Source organism: Uranotaenia lowii, chromosome 2 (genome assembly GCF_029784155.1).
Source record: "Uranotaenia lowii strain MFRU-FL chromosome 2, ASM2978415v1, whole genome shotgun sequence".
NCBI classification, from domain to species: domain Eukaryota; kingdom Metazoa; phylum Arthropoda; class Insecta; order Diptera; family Culicidae; genus Uranotaenia; species Uranotaenia lowii.
The window spans coordinates 222,013,240-222,033,209 of NC_073692.1; the positions used below are offsets into that span (position 1 = coordinate 222,013,240).

Sequence of the window (19,970 nt, forward strand, 5' to 3'; positions counted from 1 at the left end):
CCACATTCGTTGAACGAACCATTTCACAATATTCTTGTTTAGGCATGACATTGGACCTTTGCTTGACAACTGCTGCCAATGGCCCAGTAGGTAAATTGTGAATGTCATCGTCATTAGGCTCCATATTGATGGTGTGAACATATTCATCGCGCTTTTTGCTGGCAACTTCTTGCTGTTCGTCTATTTCACTTGTGACACGAAGAAATTCTTCTACGACCTGCTCCAAGTTTTACTCACAGTCATATTCCTTACGTTTCGCGAGAATGACAGCTTCGTTTTCTTGATACAACTCAAGGAACTTATTCCGATCAAGTACATCGCAAACTTCATTCCTGAATGGTAGAAAGAGAAGTACCATTTCTCGTTTGTATTCAACAAGTTCAGACGTAGTATATGCACACCAACGAAGTACACGGGGAAGGGCACGTGGCTTGTATCTGTTCTTCTCCCTCTTGTCCTCCGTATACCGTGCTGCAAAATCCGCCAGGCAAGCCTCGTCCATCTCAACTCGGGCTTCGTATCGTTGAACTATGTTCAGAGTCCAAACATCGGTAGAATCATCATCCAGACCTTCTTCATCCATCTGTTTCGTTCGTTTCTTCGACTTAACTCCACCTGAAAGATAACCAGAAGTGATTAATGTAAAGAAATTCAATTATTTTAAACTAGATACTACCTTCCGGCTAGCTTCCGACATCGGTTGCCTAAGTAAATACCAGGCTGCTTCCTGAGCCGACATTTCAACGGAATTTAACATCCTGATGCTGACCTTCTTCAACAAGCCACTGTAGTCTTGTTCTGGATAATCCGTTTGAAGTTTTATCAATTCCCGATGCAAGCTGCTTATACCTCTGTTCGTTTTGTTAACGTACTCCACCACGTACGCAGCACAAGAAAACTCCTCCAAAACAAATTGCAGGTCCATATTGGAACGAAACAGTTTAGCGATCCATGGATTGAAGGAATTTGTCCAAAGCTGCGTCATGGAACGTTTCATCAAAACCGTCGGGCGGTTAATTGTGGAGCGAATTACATTAAGGTAGTTGTCAAACGAGCAGTTACAATCGAGAAGAAACCCTTCAAGACTGTCGAAAGTTTTCATTTCGAGTTTCTCTCGCATTTTTAGCGCAAGGCTACGCAACTGAATAAGTCTACCATCTCCTGCTGTGATCGGAATCAAAATTCGAGTTTGGTTCATCGGCCAATATGGAATATTTAACCGACATTGTTTGTCGTTGCGTTTCAAGCAAGTAAAAGTATGCTTATGAACCTGATTGTTGTACGTTTCAGGCAAATCTTCAGGACATACAGAACAGAGGGACTTTATAAGCTGAATGGTCCCTGGCATATTCTCTGATATATTTTCACGAGGATCATTGGCCAACCATAGAAGTATGTGTGCATGTGGACTTCCACGGTGCTGAAATTCTATTCGTTTGAAAAAGTCAACGACAAAGTAATTTCCAAACGGACTATACGTCTTTGATGAAAGCAGCTTAATAACAACGTCAACCAGCTTATGAAAGTACACACAACATGTAACCGGATCTTCATTCACTAGCATAGTTCGTTGTAAAGCGGTCAGATGTTGTAATGTTTCAGCAGTTTCAGCATCATTCGACTCCTTCGAAAGCTTCAAGAGAATCGCGAGAAGATTTGGCCAACGCGTTTCGTTCGCGCTCAGCGTTAAGAACATAGTCGGCTTTCCAAGTTGACGAATCATAGCGAAAACATCACGCTTTCTCTGTTGCCAATATTGAACAGTATTGGGAATGGATTTTAAGAATGACAGGTTTCTTTCAATACAGGATTACAAAAACTCTCTGTCTTTTAGCTGAGCACGCGTGATATTAGCCGTACCCATGCATTTGAAAGTGTTTCTAAGCCCTTCTGATACTCGCAAACGCATGATTTTCATAGCCATATAGAGAATATGTTCGGGCTTAGCTCCTCGTCGATCCCGGCGCCTTGTTTCACTGGTAGCCATCATAAATGGTGTCACGCGAACTTCAGGCTTGAAAGTTCTTGGATGACCTAAATAAATATCTGGAAAGGACAACTCTTCGGCAAATTCTTCATATATGATGGAGAGTAGGGTCTTATTTTGCCCTGGTGCGATTTCAAGACACATATCCTCGTTCCAAAGCAGGGTATGTTTGTTGGCCAATCAGAAGCTCTACCTCATTTGAATCATCAATAACCTCCAGATCAACCGCTTGAGGAACACCGCGATGAGGCACTGATTCAAGGGCTGCAAAATTCTCTTCGTTGAAAACAATACCAAGTTGTCTGTACAACGGAGTGCTACAAAGATAATTCAGCCAAAGCTTAACCGTGCGTTTCTCAACATATCCAGACAAGTAGCTAGATTTGTGAATCATGTGCTTCTTAATGCACACATTGAAAGCGTAGTCATCATCCAACTGTCGAGGTAGCTCCCGAACCATCTGATCCACTTCCACTGGAACATTGATTATTTGACCAACAATAGACATGCTTCCTATTTTGGAAGCATACGACAAATATAAAATGTATAAATTAAGATAAGAAAACTAGGAATGATAATTGAATTACTGACCTAATGCATGGCGTAATCCGCGACGTTGCATGAAATTGATCCTTGGTGAAACCAGTCTTACAGTGAGTGCATCCAATGGAGGTAGATTCGGAGGAAATTTCGGATACCAAAAGCCATTCGTTTGTGACAGGATAGGAATCGACCCTTTCTTCAGGCTACTTCGGCAAGTTAAACATGCTAAGAACCCTTCCACAGTGTCAAAATAGTTTGTCGACATCAACACAGCAGAATCTGAACTTCTTATTGGTTTAAGATCATTCTTAAACCATAATCTCACGCACACATCACAGGCATGACCAAACTCGTTATCCAGGAAGCGTTTCCTAAATTCGCGATCAGCACGCACAAAATTAGGTTCTCGAAGGGTGGACGAAACATTCTCAACATTTGCATTGTCTTCAATGACGTTTTCTTCCATCGGTGCATAATCATCCATGACTTCTCCCAGCGATGCCACCGATGAGTGATCGGAATTGGTCTCCATCGGAACAGTAACATCAGTTGCATTGAATTCTGTGCGATGAATTTAAGTATGGTATCAGTAATTCTGTTTTCCAAAAGAACTGCTGGCATAACTGACAATTGATTGCTAAAAATATATTTATTCCAACATTGACAGAGATTGAAATGTTTCGGAATGTACCCCTAAATGAAACACAAACAACGATTCGAATTTTTATTTCAAAATATCAAACATAAATGCAGCCCCCGGCGTTTCAAATCGAACGACGGGCAACTGTTTTGAGATATAAAACGTAGGGTCGTCTATGTTTACTGGAGCTCACTGTTTTTACCAAAGTGTTGTTATTATGAATCGAGTTGAAATTAAACTATGCACTTGAAGGTTTTGGAAGACGGACACAAGATTTCAGGTTTCATATTTGGAATCTATGGTTCAAATTAGCAACCAGAGGTTTCTTAGGGACGAGCAAGTTATTTCAAGTATCAAAAATTGTACAAGGGGTCGGCAAAAGGGGTCGTCAATATTACCTGTACAATATTTTTGCGATATTACCGTTATTATGCACTGGATTAGAATGAAAATTAGCACACTTTAGTTTTTATACCGGACAATAACAAGTTTCAAATTATGTGTAAAAGATCGGCGAAAATGGTCGTCCATATCACTGTTTACTGTTTTTGGAATGTTGACTCTATTTTGCTTTGTGCATAATTGGAATGAAAATTGGCACACATTAGTTTATAAGGAAGCCCTTCTCGAGACTTATTCCTCACACAAAGTGCAACCTGTACACGAAGCTTATTAGACTGGTTGTACTCTACGGACACGAGATGACGAGAGCCACGAGGAGTGTTCCGAAAATCATTCAAAATAAACATTCAGAATACGTTTCTTATTTGAAACGTTCTGACTGTATAATAGGAAAGCTCGCAACTGCTTCGCCCGACTGGTATGCAATCTCGATCAGCGCTCCACTCAGCAATGCCAACCGTTTCGCATCATTCAGAATCATTGGTTTTGCGAATAAAGCATATCAGAGATGAATGTTCCAGTCTGAATGTCACTTACTTAATATCCACTTGGTTAATTTTAAATTAAAAACACGGTGTAAAACAACTTTTACTTCACAAACACAACTACAATTGTCGCTGAATTCCCAAACCGGAGTTTTCGTCAAGATCAGCGACAGCGAAATCACTGAAGACATTTCATTTTGATCAGACATCTATTAAACAACTTCCAAGTGTCGGAAACAAACAAAATATTGACGTTATTATGCAGTGGATTGCTTTCAGCTAGTTTATTTTTAAATTTACTCACCTCTTCTTGATGTTCCTTCTCCAGCATCCCAAACAGAAGACGAATTGACGTCATCTCTTGTTGTCCGTCTTCTTTCGCGAAAGTTTCTGGATCGCTCAGCATCGGTTTTCGGCACAGGTTTTTCGATGCGTCGTGTTCGTTCAGTTCGCGGCCGAACGACCTTCCTATTTCCTTTTCCACTTTTACCGCGACCACACATTACCAATGATAATATGACAATAATTTTTAAATTATCCACTGACACAACCACGAGAGAACGATGTTGAATCATAATTTACATTGTTTATATGCCTTAATGAGGCTTATAAAATATGCGGACACAGCTCCACATACTTCGACGAAATTGATTCAAAATTTAAACTCCGCAAAAAATTTTTGTGGCCCTGAAAAGGGCCGTTTTTTTCTGTGGCCCTGAAAAGGGCTGTTTTTGGCCCTGAAAAGGGCCGTTTTTGTGGTCCTCTAATGTTTCTGTACTGCCCTTTGCTTCGGCAGTTAGGGCAGTACGGGTAGTCCATCAACCAAATGATATTTTGTGTCCAAATAATGATTTAGGTCAAAATTTTAACTCTCAATAGTTTTTTTGTGGCCCTGAAAAGGGCCGTTTTTTTCGTTTCTTACATCTTCAGCACTTCTTTAAGTACTGCCCTACTGCTTCGGCAGTTAGGGCAGTAGGGGAAGTCCATTAGCCATATAATGTTGTCCTGTGTATTAAAATGCACAATAGAGGCATAGTATGCCCCCTATTGGCCTCTCGCATATGCAGGTTTCCATTCTCCTCGGGAAATAGATGAAGCAAGAGTGATGAAATTTCCGACAAAATTTCCAGTTTTGTCAACTTATTATCCCTCGAGTTAGCTCCGCCTACCATGCAGTAGGCCACGCCTTTCTGACTGTCGATTTGAATTGTTGTCTGAAAAAGATGTCCGTGATGGTGACGCACCGCAGGGAAAGGTAATTTTTAGGGACGGGCGATTTCATGTAGGCGGCATCCATAAATTACGTAATGCAAAAAAATCACTTTTTTGACCCCCCCCCCACCCCCGGCATGTCACAAATCGTAACGCTTTTCGTACCCCCCTATGAAAATTACGTAACGCTGATAGTTACCCCCCCCCCCCCCCCCCTCTTCTCATGTTCAAATTGAAAAATATGGTCTTTATGAAACGTTGCATGATTTATCTACTCGAAGATAAACAATTAATGTCAGAAAATACGAACGATAGTTGAAAGTGCCCTGTCAAGAGATTTGGTTAATTTTTCTCTCTACGCATGTTGCTGTTTTTTCATTGAACATTATCTCGAAACACACCAAACATGAATTCGCGTGAAAAATTTTCGCCCATTTTCTACTGGGGCAAGTCTAGACGTTTTCTCAGCTATTATCAAATCCTAGAAGTAGTTTGAGAAAATGGAACACAAAATTTCCCATTTTAAAACCACCAACTTAAACGAAAGAGCTTCGATGAATTCAATTGAATCAACAAAACAAATTTAATTGAATCACTTTTATAAACAATCTAGTCGAAAACTCTTTGATAAATTTCTGCCGTTTCGTTGTGTGGTTTTGAACCACTTTGCCCGATGAGTGTTTATGCTGCCGCCTTCAGCGTCTGTACTTTGGAGCACCAATACCTACATTAATAAAAAAATATATTTTATCGACAATGACAAGCCGAAAAACGTCGATGAAATAAATCTAATATCTCAATAACCATCACTCTTTTAAAATAAATGTACAGTCCTGAAAAGGACTTTATTGTGAAGACTTGCAGAGTTTTGTTCAGAAACGCGCAAAGAACATTTGAAATGCATGCTCCACTCAGCGCTTCAGACAAAACAAAAATTCTCTTCGAATTTGCTTCGAGGAATCTTCGTAAACCAACCGACAACGTAGCGATGGAGCTGGTGAACATATTTCACAACACGCGCTACGCCGCACCGCGCAGGAATAGTCTTAGCTACACTGCAACATGGGCAGGGACCCGAATGAGCAAGCGAGCATTGGCTGGGCTGGGCTGGGCTAGGCATCAGTGGGTACTGGGGATCTGGCTGGGCTGGGTAGCAGCAACACGGCTCATCTGAGCAATGGTCTAAAGCAGCAGCAACAGGTTCACATCCAGGCAGCAGCAAATTCAGGATTCAGCATTTAATATTACCATCACCAAATGGTGATAGGAATTACCTGCCACTATTCTTTCATTTTGATGTCCGTGTTAGGGAAACGCTGTTTGATGGAAGTAATTTCTTCATAGAAAACTGTTGGAATATTGACAATTTTTTTTTTATTAAAATCTGTTTTTTTTAACGCTTGACGATTGATAGTAAGCTCTTTCATAAAATATGTTGATTGATAACTTGTCAATACATTAAACAAGTTTCCAATATTCCAGCAAACTTAATTCAACTGAAAACGCTTGCAATGTGGGTGCGTTAAGTTGTAATTGGCAAACGAAACTGATAAACTTGCAAAAAATATGTATTTTTTAAGGAATCTTCTGATTGCTTTGATTAAGGGTTGCGTGTTTTAAAAGTGAAATTCATGAGAGCACGTAAGACGAATGTAACGATGCGAACTTTGAGGCGCCAGTATGTCAGCAAGTCACAAAAATTGTGGATCATTTTGTCATTTTATTTCACATCCAGACAATGTCTATTCTTACAAGCAGCATCGAACTATCCACAACGAAGGGAGCTTAATTATTCAGCTGAAAACTCTTACAAAAATTACATAGTGGCCTTGAAAAGGGCCTTTAAAGTTTTATGTCCAATCTTTGTATAACTGTGATCGAGTTGACCTAAACGCTCGCTCGGTATAATCGGCATTCTAGAAAAATCCAATTAAATGGCTTCTTGCAATGAAACGACGGCCGAACTCTGGAAAACACATTTCGGTCCGGCACGAACCAAAAGCTGAGCCTTCTTTGATGACCAGTGTGCTGCTGTTTCGTCACCGGTGGATTTACTGGCTTGGCGGGCCAGGGTTGGCCGATGCATACGTTCCAAGACCACACTGCACGAAGGATGGATTGAAAAAACCTTGCTGACCGAGAAGTGCTTGTTTTTATACCAAGCAAGCTTGTAAGAGAGCCGAAGTAAACCGATAACCAAGAAACCACACGAGGATAAACCTCTCTCGTCTCGTGTCAACGTAACGATAGAAAACTGGAAGAGTAAAAAGTTGATAAAAGACGCGACGACAGCACAACCTAACACATTCTCTCTTTGGATTTCCTCTCAAGCAAACGACAGTTTTTTGTCGTGGTGGAAAAAGTCGAAAGCCTGTTTGTCGTAATTCTACGAAAACTTTCCGGCTGTGTCTTATATGCTACCTCTTCAACTTGTCTTCGTTATGTAATGGTTCCATTATGTAATGGTATTAAGATAACTTAATACCTTCGATGGGCGATGAAATAGAAAAAAATACTCTTTTTCTTCAGGAAAACCCTGTCAAAAGTTGGGTGAAGTATTAGCTGCATCCCACTTGCACTAATACTTAACCATTACCCAAATTCGGGAGCGCTACCATCGCCTATTGGGGTGATAGTTTTGAAATTAGTGCAAGTGGAATGAATGCAGCTTAAACTTCACCTAACTTTTGACAGATCTCATGAGTTTTTTTTTTCTAGGAGAAAAAGAAAAACTTATCCGATTCCATCGCCCAGTAAAAGGAATCTAGTAAAATATTTAAAAAAAAATTACAAACTAATAAACAAACAATCGTCGTAAAAACAACCAAATCATTATCCGTGACGATGAATGTATTTAAAATGCATCGTCTCGGATAATGATTTGGTTTTTCTATGAAGTTTGCCACGGTGGCTAGTTAAAATTAAACGAAAACGCTATTAGACGCAAAGTTGACCTACTGAGCGTTTCAAAACTGATGCCGAGCTCAAGCGTTACGGATGATTCATGATAATCCAAACCAAATATTGGAATTTATGATTTTCAGTGATTTCGGGTTCAAATTTGTGACATGAACTAAATAAAAACTCGATCTAAGCGCTAATTCTCATTAACACTTATTCCCGCTACACTGCAAGGAATTTTATAAGGTGTAGTTTCCGCGTTCATGCCAGCCGCTTTTTTCGGCGGCTTACCCTCAGATTGCGGCTACCAACTTATTGCGACTGATGCTTTGTGTAGCTTTCCTTTCCACCATCTACGCATCTACTAGCTTTGCTACGGTCTCGTTGGGAGGCTTCGGTTGCTTGAGGGCATATAGTCTGAGATACTGGCCCTCATCTATTTTCATGTCATGCAATTTCAAACAAGCATCACCAAAATTTTAATACGACTGAAACTCGGCTACAGCTCGGCAGTTATATTTATAACTTTCCAAGCACATATTCCTATATGCACTGCATTGGTATTGGTGTACCAACACAAATCCGACCCAAAACGATGTATAGAAAAGATGTCTCTTAAAGAGGCGTTTTTCGTGACGCTAGATTCGTTCCCGAATTTCAATTTGCCCCCCTATAGTGTTGCCGTAAGACGTAATTCTACGTCAAAATCAGAACGGTCTCTCGAAAATCAGGACAAATGGTCTGGAAGACTGCATCTATCGGAGATTGATTTTTAGTTTTTTCGCCACCCAGATTAAAGTTTAAAGAACTTCTCTGCTACCCCGTTTTCGAGAATTTGCCAAAATGCCTAGGAAAAGTCAAATGCTTCCTAAGAAGACTGAAAATTTACTGGAATATTAAAAAAACTGGTTTGAATGAAAGCTGCTGAACCTAATTTTTGTTTTATTGAAAATCTTTCAAGAAACAACTGGTTTGTGTGATATCACATATGAAGAAACGGGCCAATTTTAAATGAGTGCATCGTCCTAGTGCATCAAAAGCTACAGGAGCTCTTTCGAAGAAGGATCCCCGGCAGCTTGAAGGTCAATGCTCTGGTTCGTTTACCACGAAACTTTGCAAATAAGTTTAATATTCATAGAAGATCTATTTCTCAAAATATCTAAAGAGAGGAAGTCCTGGTTTTAAATTTTGATCCAGTTGCGCTCATCGATTCGTCAGATGATGACAGTGACTGTGCGGAATCATCCCAGGAGGGTGCAGGAGCTTTACCAGGGCCGTCGAATATGGTAAATACATATTGCAGGGTGGCTTCCCATTCACAAATAATAAAAAAATGAAAAAGCTTTTTCAAAACGAGAAGCCTGAGCTATATACACTTCATTCAAGGCTGTATAAAACACTTTTTGATAGTTTTATGAAACAGCCTTAACTGTCTGTCAAACCTGAGAAGTTTGAATGAATGTTTCCTCTATCAGTGCTGAAAATTTCATTATGATTCGTTTTGTTTCAAAAAAGTTATAGATGATAGCGAGACGAAAATTAATTTTGTACACCCACGTCAAAAACCCGACGTGATCTGATTCAAAAATCGCGAAATCTGATTTTGGCCGGCTTCCTGGCCAACATTTTTACAAAGTCACTGGTCGGCGTGATGTCCCCACGAAGTTCAAATTCGTTTTTGCCGATAAGTTAGCAGAAAAGTGTTGCAAGGTATTTGCAGCTGCGGACGAAAAACCCGTTTTTTTTTGTCAAAAACAAGACCATGGCATCCGAAATGTACAAGGCGGAGTGCCTGAAAAACGTTTTTTCCGTTCATTAGATCCCACAAAGGACCAGTAAAGTTTGGCCAGATTTGGCAAGCTGCCACTACAGCAAGGAGGTACTACAGTATTATCGGGCCAACGAGTGGATTTTGTCGAAAAGGACATCAACCCACCCAACTGCCCTCAACTCCGCCCTATCGAGAAATGTTGGGCAATTGTCAAGTAGAAGATAAAGAAGAATGGTAGGACGACTCGGAATGCAACAGAGATGAAGAGATTGTAGAACAAAATAGCCGCTGAGGTCAGCGAATAGGGTGTCCAAACTATGATAAGTGGTACTCGACGAAAGTTCGAAATTTCATCAAAACAACATCGGAATAATTTTTTCATTATTTTTCCTTTAAAGTGCAATAAAACCCTACATTTTGAGTACAAAAAACATTTTAATTTCGTTTACATAGCTCCGAGATAGATTCTTTTTAGTGCGTCCAGATTTCGCGTGATCCATGCTTTATGTTGGAGTGGCTGCCGAAATTCTAAGAAATGAATATGTATCAGAAGGCAAAATATCCCAAGAGAAATTTAAGATCAATATTTTGAACGTCTACATACCTCTAACACAGCAAATTCAGAGCAGGATAAATTTCAACGTTCAAGTGATTATCAAGTAAAGTATCGTCGATCCTATTTTTGTGAAGACTAGGAAACATCCATCCATCCTTCCGTTGTTGCTATGCTTCCCTCATTTGATCCATAAAAATGAATTGCAGCTTATTGATGATGAATTCAAAGTAGTTCTGAACATAGATTTCACATCTATCGATTTTGACGAAGCTGGAGGCTTTTGGGGTGAAGTGCTATACATGAAGTAGGTCGAAAGATTACGCGTTTCCGTTGCTACGAAGATTGATTCCAAGTCTATTGATTTTTCCGCATTCTTCGGCATGTGTCGAGCGCCTTTTTTAGGGTCGAATCTTAATAAAACCAAAATAAGGAACCGGTTAAGAAACGACACCAAGGTATTCTGGCTACAAAAAATTATTTAGACCTGAATGTAGAGAAGAGGGGAACAGTGAAAAAGAAGAAAGAGAAAAAGACAAAGTATAATCACACGATGTACAATACTGTTAAAGAGAAAATGTAAGCAGAGTTTCAGTTTCCAGTTGTGTCTTTTCGAGAATAACACAATTGTGCTTAGCACGCAACCTAGTGTTGTTGCGAGCATGGCGTCGCGCTTGACTGGACAGCATCTCTCCGTTTTTTTCAATGACATAGCTCTTCAATCACATTGTTTATTGTATAAAAAATCAACGAATCAAATTTAGATCCTAATGATATCTTAATTATAGGTTACATATTAAAATTAGCGTAAATCTACATTTCTCTTGATGTGTCCAATATGTTTCTACGGAAAACATTTCTGGGAACGCCAAAGTCAAAGTACTCCGAAAAACGGTTGAAGGTTTTTAGGATGCCTATAAGAGCGCTGTTAGCTTCATAGTTATTCAGCCGAACAGGAACGTAGAGTTGCAGATTCTGGTTTCTCAATCCTCGCGGTCGCACGTTGAGAGGGATAGCTTCCAGCAGCACGGGACAGTCAATCCTCGTCGTGAGAAGATCCGCAACAACCAAAGCACGGGTAGCGTTTCTTTGGACTTGAAGCGTGTCTAAGTCTATCATCTGGCAACGATTCTCATAACTGGGCAAACGAGAAGGATCTGGCCAGTTCAGGTGTCGAAGGGCATATCTCAAGAAGCGCCGCTGTATAGCCTCGATTCGTTCAACTCCATTTTGGTAGAAAGGGCACCAGACAGCAGAAGCATACTCAAGAACGGAGCGGACTATGCTACAATATAAGCTTTTTAAGCAGTACACATCTTTAAATTCTCTAGCCACGCGAAACAAGAAACCAAGATTTCTGGAGGCTTTGTCTACCACGTAGTTCGTGTGAGTCTTAAACTCAAGCCGTTGATCGAGAATAATAATAATATTGTGTTGAGGAAGAACCTCAAAAGCAAAAGAAAAAAAAATCTTTCGAGTTCAGCTGCTGGCAGGTAGGCAACGAATTGAAAAAAAGCTTGCTGACAGGAGCAACAATGATAATCACATCGTTTCGGGACCGGCACACGAAATCACTGGGGCTTATTCAGCGACTCGACTGACGTGACTCACGAAATTTCACTACTTCGTCCCGACTCCAGAAAATGATTCAGGAAAGAGTTTGATTATCGATAAGCTCTGAAAACTAATAGTTGATCATCTGAACAAAAATCTCGAGGCTATTTAAGCCAGCACAATTATATAATTTTCCTCAGTCACGTCACTCGAGTCGCAGAATAAGCTCCACTGTGTCGGATTATGTGTCGCACACAGTATTGTGCTGTGTTGCGGCCGACATGCAACAAAAGTAAATCAACACAGTCACAGCTCAGCTTCGTTACGGATGTGTCGTGTTATCAAATTGTGTTGCACTTACTGTGTTCGTGCGGTTTTCGGTCCCTGCTGGCAGGCTATTGGGCTTGGGCCTGCAAAAAAGAATAAAGCTTGCTCTTTACTCTTAAGCGGGCCACAGACTACACAACATTTGTACAAATGCGATGAAATTCGATGAAATTTTGTCGCTGTTGTAAGACTGGCCGTTAGCCAATCAGTAGAAGTGCAGTGAACCCCTAATAATCCCTAGGGTCGGCACGCTTACCACTCTAAAAACTAGTTGCAGGGAAGTTCGGGAGAGCTAAGTTAAACTCCTGGGTTAAACTACGGTACCGTTTATTGTAGATGACAGTTTTTCTTTCACCCACCACTTTCTTAATAGCTATCTGACCTTGATTTGGGACGTCAGTTTCCTCCTTTGGCGTCGAGCTCGGGTTCGGGGAGGTCTGCTTGGAGATCGCCTGGTTTCTGCTGGGTGTGTTGTTGTACCCAGCCCCACCTTGGGTGCTGAACTGGGCACAGACAGGTCCTTAGACGGTGAGCGAAGCGGTGCGTGGAGTACCTGGTCCCACCTTGGGTGCTGAACCAGGTACCGAGGGTAAGTAACACCGACGGTAGGTAGTCGATGCAGTAGTGTGTCGCACCGGGCGATGATAGGGTCAAGGTAGGGTCGATTTCAAACCCAAACAGCGGGGTCCTAAAGACATTCAGGACAGGTTAGGGAACGATTGTGGGAACAACGATAAAATGGCGAATGGTTACCTGATGTTCAATCAGCCTGTTGTTTTCTTTGGCCGATTAAATGGCAAGCACTGGCTTATGTAGCACTAGTTTAAACCGCACTATGATTTTAGCCAAAAACTTTGATTATTTGTTCACATTTCTTGAACATTCGGATCATTTATTGTGAGATCCTTTTGATGTGTTCGCTAGCTTTTTACAAAATGGCTTTGAACCAAACGCAGTTCGTTGCTCCCGTTCCAAGATCGTTCGCCTTTTCGCCCGATTCCAGATGTTCGCTTCGCACCTCATCGCTTCGCTCGTCTGCTGCTCGCATCTCGTCGCTTCGCTCGTCTGCTGCTTGCATCTCGTCGCTTCGCTCGTCTGCGGCTCGCATCTCGTCGTTTCGGTCTGGTGGCGGGTTTGGGAACCATTTCGGCAGATTCGTTCGCCTGGTTATGGTGGCTTTGTGAACTGCGTTGCCAAGAAGAACCCCTTAACCCCCACAAACAGCACTGCAACACTATTATATTAAAATTTGTTTAAACAAGATCACTGCGACCCCCTTTGAATAACTAGCAACGCTTACACTGTAAACAAGATTTGCATAGTGTATGGCACTGCTTGAATAAGCGCCCAAACGGTTGGAGTAAAATCGGTCGGGATCGAAATATTTTGTACAAAACATCCTGCCAGCCGGGGTGGAGATGGTTTTTTTTGTTGCTGTTTTCGCCAGCAATCGTTTGTGTTCGCGTGAAAAATGTTTGTATAGTGTGTGGGCGAGTATAGATCAAACAATCATCGTGGAATCATCGAATTTGTACAGGCCATTTGTGTAGTCTATGGCCCGCTTTACACAGATTTCCAGTAGAATGACAGCTAATCGGAGTGAAATTGGATTGAAGGCTATTGCTTTCTCTGTTTAACTCATTAGAAATCGTATACCGGGATGGCGAGCGCGCCCATCGCCAATGCTCCGTGTGCTGCTTTTGTTATGTACAGAGATCTCTGAGAGCTACGAGTCTCCGAGTTACCAGAATCTTAAAGAAGCAAGAGAAGAAAAAAATCCTGTTGAGCGTATTCGCAGGCAGTCCCATATCCTTCGTATGCTTGCTGTGAGTTGTTCCAACAAGATACGAATCTCGAAGAGTACAAATCCCGATTAGCAAAGATCGCTGTATGTTTCAACCTGCGTTCAGATCAAATCATAGTCTTCATAATCATGATTTTTTGCATGATCTAGCTTTGTCGTTAGTCGTTGATTTCAGAAAACTATTTTCTGACCAATGCATAAACGCCAAATGACCCTAATGAGCAGCACGACATACAAAGCTGCTTTATTCATGGATCCAAGGCTCAACTTCAAAGGTTCGGAGTTGTCTCGAGTGCTGAGAATGAACAGATCATGGTCATTGATTGTTTTTGTTCATTTTTTGAATATTGTTTCCGCTAATCACATCACATCTTTAATAATAACATTCATTTGTGTTTTCGTTAAAAAAAAATTTAAAGCAGGTTTATTTGAAATTTCATTTTAAATAAATCAGGAAGAAGGAAACAGGAAATTCAAAAACCTTTTAGGAATACTTCGAAAATCTGTAGATAGCAATTGAGAGACAGATCCAAAAACGGAACCTACACAACGAGATCCAACCGATTTATTCGACATGGTTGATTTTATAGCGTCTATGTTTGAAGCAGAATGGAGTCCTCACGTAGGATTTGTTGAGGACAACCCGATTTTGCCGCTTATCAGAACAATCCGGTATGAAAATAGAATTGCTGCAACTGATCCGAACTTTAGGGTAATCCACTATTGATTCGGCAAAAAAAAATGCAAGCCGAGCGTCTTTGAAAAGTAACTTGGGTGGTCTATGCTGCTGCATCGGATATTGAAAGAGATTTTTCGCATTTCAACAATATTTTTACGCAATCAAGAAACAGACTTTCGGTGGCAGTATTGAAAATATTCTGAGAGAAAAGATCAATCGCGACTTGCTTACGACTGCACTGAAAGTCTACCGAAAGCTAGTGTACCGGAGCAGTCTGATAACGTTACTAATGACAAATTTGAAGATAACTGTTCATCGTAAGGCTAGGTTTAAGGGATTCGCCTCGGTTGTTATACCAATTTAATATTTTTATACTTGATCCTTCTTTTACGGTTAAAAAAAGGATAATTAGTCTGTTAGGGTCATATGGGCTCTGGATTACTTATCGATGAAAAGTGATGTCCTTTTTTGTAAGAGCATCTTTAGATAATGAAATTTATAGAAGGATAGAGAGCTAGAAGCAATAGAAATGAAAGATGGTGATCATTATCGGGTATTATTTTTTCTAGAAAAATTTTCACCACTTACCAAATTTTGTTCAACACGGGCCAACTAGTATGAAGTGATAGTGTGTGTTGTTTGTTTTGATCAAATTTGCCTTATTTCCTGATGACATTACCATTATTTTTAAAAATTTTCACGGTTATTATTTTTAATTGTGTTTAATATAATGCTCAGAAAATGTGAAAGGTTGCGAGTTGCTATTTTTTCCAAAAAGATGTGTTGAAAATAAGAAAATAGGATTGAGGACACCCATTCTTCCCAACAGTTGAGTCTGCCTTTCATATTTTTGTGAAACATCGCAGCGCCAATACAGTTACTTCAATAGAATCGGTATGAAATTACTTTCTTTGAGAATATAATTTTAACGCAAAAATATTGCGTTTATATACTTAAAATTCAGTGCAAAGTAAAATTAGGTGTTGATGGTCTACAGCCTTTTTTTCGAAACATGTTATTTCGATCGAACTCGAATAACATGAAAACGAGTGATTGTAGCTGAATATTGTCTTAGTATCACATTCGAGCAACGTTACACGGTTTCCAAAAACCATAAATTTTGTTAAAATTTAAAACTTGTAAAATTTGTGCGGTTGAGAAACAAGTGAGCTACAGCGCTCAGGGCTCAGGGCTCAGGAAGTGTTTCAAAAATTCATTGTGGGTCCCAGACAAATTTTCGTAATTTTGGTGCGCCGGAAAAAAAAGTTTCAAGCTTACAAACTTCCAATAGTGTCATAATGACACTCAGCGACGGATTAGGGTAAAATAAACATAATTCTGTTTATTGAAAAATATAATTTTCCGTAAAAATTTCTAAATCAGGCAAAATCAGGCATATTTTTTCAAAAATCAGTAAAAACGGAGGCTTATTAGGTTGTTAGGATGTGGGCCTCAAAAAATCATGCAAATCCTGAAAAAAATGAAAGATTGGCAACCCTGCTGAGAAGGCAAGCAGCAAATACGAATGTGTACGTGCGAGCCAGAGGTGCCAGGTGGTTTTGTCAAAGATCAGGACAACGCGAAGAAAAAAATTAGGATTTTTGAGGACACTTAAGGCTTTTCTTAGATTGCATAAATTAGGGCGAAATACAGGTGTTGTATCCGCCCTAATCTATGCAACAAAAGTCAGCAGCTTCTTGACTGGCATTAAATTCATATCGGAAAACACCATTTAAAATTGAAATATTTCTTTGAAAATCAGAACAGTTTAGGACATTTTGAGACAAGTTTTCAAAAATCAGGACAATTCAAGAGTTTTTGAAAAATCGGAATGGTTTCTAGAAAATCAGGACAAATCCTGATGAATCAGGACACCTGGCACCTCTGGCGCGAGCTAAGTCAGTTTCAATCATGCACTCTCACTTTGTTCTCGCAGTTTATCCGCGTGTTTTTTTTTTAAACGCGCTTTCAATCGGAGCAGTCAGCTTCATGTACACACTAAGATTGCAAATTCTACCTTCGGGATAATGACTCTCCGAACCACAGGAAAGTTGCTTAAATTGTTCGAAGTTCGTATGGGAATCCTCCCAAATCCCGGGACGCTTATCTCTCCTGAAATCCGGGACAACATTTTTACAAATGCACAGGAACTCGAACAATCGTCCTGTATCACGGGAATACTTTAGCCACGTTCAGCTGTCAACCGTTTTCTGTCGCGTTTTTCATAGTTTATCCTTTTCTATCATATGCGTGATGTACTGTATAGTTTCTGCTCGTGCGGTAAATTAAAAGTTGGCGGGAGTTGCTGAAAGTTTGGCAGGAAGGATATTTTATTGCTATGGATCCACTGACGAATTGGATTAAAACCCGTGTGCATCATCCGGATCAGAACGTGAGTAATTTATAAAGAATACAATTAATAAAACTTCATTGTTGGTTTGATTCGCAAAGTTCGTTATTGCAGCTTTCGAGAATGAGGCAAATCGGACGCAAGATGCTTTTCCCCGGTGTTGGATCTTATAGGCCACCACCCCGAAGCCCAAGATCTTAAATGCCAGGTTCGCACGGCGTCTTGGTACGGATTAGTGTCAACCAGCGATTCCGTAAAAATATTTACAATATTTTTTTATTTACAGATTAAGTGTCCTGCCTGTGTTTTGTGTTGCGGTTAAAATGTGGCCACATAACTTAACAATACTTTAAAATGAGAAAAAAAGTATTTATAAACGTTTCAAAATAAATTTCCATCTATTTGCCTAACAATTGTTTTTGGTTTTTAATAGTGCATTGGGATTTATTTTAATAATAAAAAAGAAATAAAAGGGAGGGAAAAGATTTCTCACTTAACTGAAAATCTCGGGAGAACGCCTTTTCGAACTCACAGGTCGATTTGACAGTTGTTTTCCTGAGCACTTTTTCTGTCCCGAGATTTGTCCTGTAATTTCAGCTGTTGAAAATACAGGACAAAATCGTCCCGATCACAGGAAAAAAGATTAAGTGTGTAGGTACATACAGAGATGCCAATGTGCCTGATTTTTTAAGATTTTCCTGATTTTTGCCAATGTGATGAAAAATAGGTAGCGCGGAACTGATTTAGATACCTTTGCTGAAGTGAAAATGTGGATCGAGGACCAAAATAAAAAGGTCATCACTTTGAGCGACATTTCCGTTACTTTGACGTATCCTGATTTTTTTTTTCACTTGGCCCTGATTTTTGACAAAAAATGTTGCTCTTTAGCTTAGGGTTACCATATTCCGTGACACCAAAAAGAGTACATCGAGATCATTCACCCGAAAAGTCAAGAGAAACGATATAACTTCGGTTTTCGGAACTTCCAGCCATCAGGTTGATACCAGATCCATTTTATTATCGAGCTTTGCTCCCGGATGGTATGCAAAACAGAAGAAAATGATTTACACATTTCGTATTATCTGAGGAGGCCCCAACTACCTCGAAAAAGCGGGGTTCAACTGTAATTGAAAACCGAGATATTTCCATTTAACCAAATTCTGTTAATTTGTCGAGGTAGTGCCAAAGTTGGATTATTCGAAAAGTTAACAGCATTTAGATGTAATGCTGACAAACCTAACGCTGGTAAAATGTCGAAAATAAAACCTAAAAAAATATTTGAGATTTGTGCGCATTTTAGCATGTTACCTAAATTGTGTATATATTGACTACTGTTTGCATACTCAAAGGCGCTTATCGAGCTGACTTTATTACGACTAAAAATGCATGTTAATGAAAACAAGATGTAATAATTTGTTGTAAGTCGTATTCCTTTCGTTGTTTAGCATAAGATGTGAAAGAATCTCATAAAATGGAAGAAATACGTAGATTTTTCTGATCAAATCTCTTTCAACAAAAAAAGAGTACATTTGATGAAATTTTACAGAACATTTAGGAATCTTATTTACAACTTATACATAACTTTTCAATCGAAACAAAATCATTCAAATTGATTACAAAACTTGTAGCAATATATTCACCACATTTCCAACCCAAACAGATGCTAAAAGTATCCTCAAATTCATTCAAAACATTTAGGAATCTTATTTACAACTTTTACATAACTTTTCAATCGAAACAAAATCATTCAAATTACAAACTTGTAGCAATATACAGAGTACGCCCATTTCTCGACCGAAAAAGAGTACATGTACTCTTAAAAGAGTACGTAAGGTAACTCTACTTTAGCTGTAAAAATGGCCTTTACGCAAGAGAAATGGAGTTTGAAAATTATACCCGTGCACCAAGAATGACCGTTTTTGTGGCATAATCGAAAAACTCCATTTTCCTCAAAAGAGGATGCCTATATTCGAGAATTCTGAATAGCGACGGGATGAATTTTGATTTGTATTGAAAGTTTGTTCCATAGAAGCGGTATAAAAATTTCAAGAAAATATCGAAATACAATTTAAAACAGATTTAATTTCAATTAATAAAACCACCTTATAAAGCTCGGTGATCCAATAATCTGAATAAAAATTTAAATAAAAAATAAAAAATTTACTGAAATGAAGTTTACACTTACCATCGCCTCTTGCTAGTCCTGCCTTATCGAACGGTTTTGTTATCTTCAGAGCCGTTGCAGATTCCAGCAATCGAAATCTCTGTTCGGTAATTAGGTTTTGGAATAAGTTCGGCACCGGTAAGCAAAGTATCCTGCGAATTCGTTTTCCTCGACCCATCTGATGCGAGGGGCGCCGCCACAGTGAAATTAGAGGACAGTTTCATGTCTTCAGCAGTTCTCTTGCATCCTTTCGATTTCAAAGTGGGGGTAGTGGTGATGGCCAGGTTGTTTGAATAAAAATCAGAACACCGCGAGTGAAAAAAACCAGTATTTTCCAGGACATCACTAAATTGATGGAAATAACATACAGCTATCATAGCATTGCATAAATAAAGGCGAAATACACTGGTACTGAAAACGCCTAAAACTATGCAACTGAAACGAGCAGAATCTTAGTTGACCTGCAGTTTATATCGAAAAACATCACTTAAGTATCATCTGAACCGAAGATTATCTTGGGTTAAACTATGTTGTTCGCGCCAAATAATAGCCCCCGCAAGTCATGCGCAACAACACCTAAGTCGTTTATTCAGGCCAT

General features: G+C 39.7%; 1 protein-coding gene across 1 annotated transcript; it reads left to right on the forward strand.

The window, feature by feature from the left end:
• Positions 1-9,503: 9,503 nt before the first annotated feature.
• On the forward strand, positions 9,504-10,604 carry LOC129742349 (uncharacterized). Its single transcript, XM_055734240.1, has 2 exons — positions 9,504-9,592; positions 10,475-10,604. Exons 1-2 carry the CDS (start codon positions 9,504-9,506, stop codon positions 10,602-10,604), a joined length of 219 nt encoding a protein of 72 aa, XP_055590215.1.
• The last annotated feature ends 9,366 nt before the right edge of the window (positions 10,605-19,970 follow it).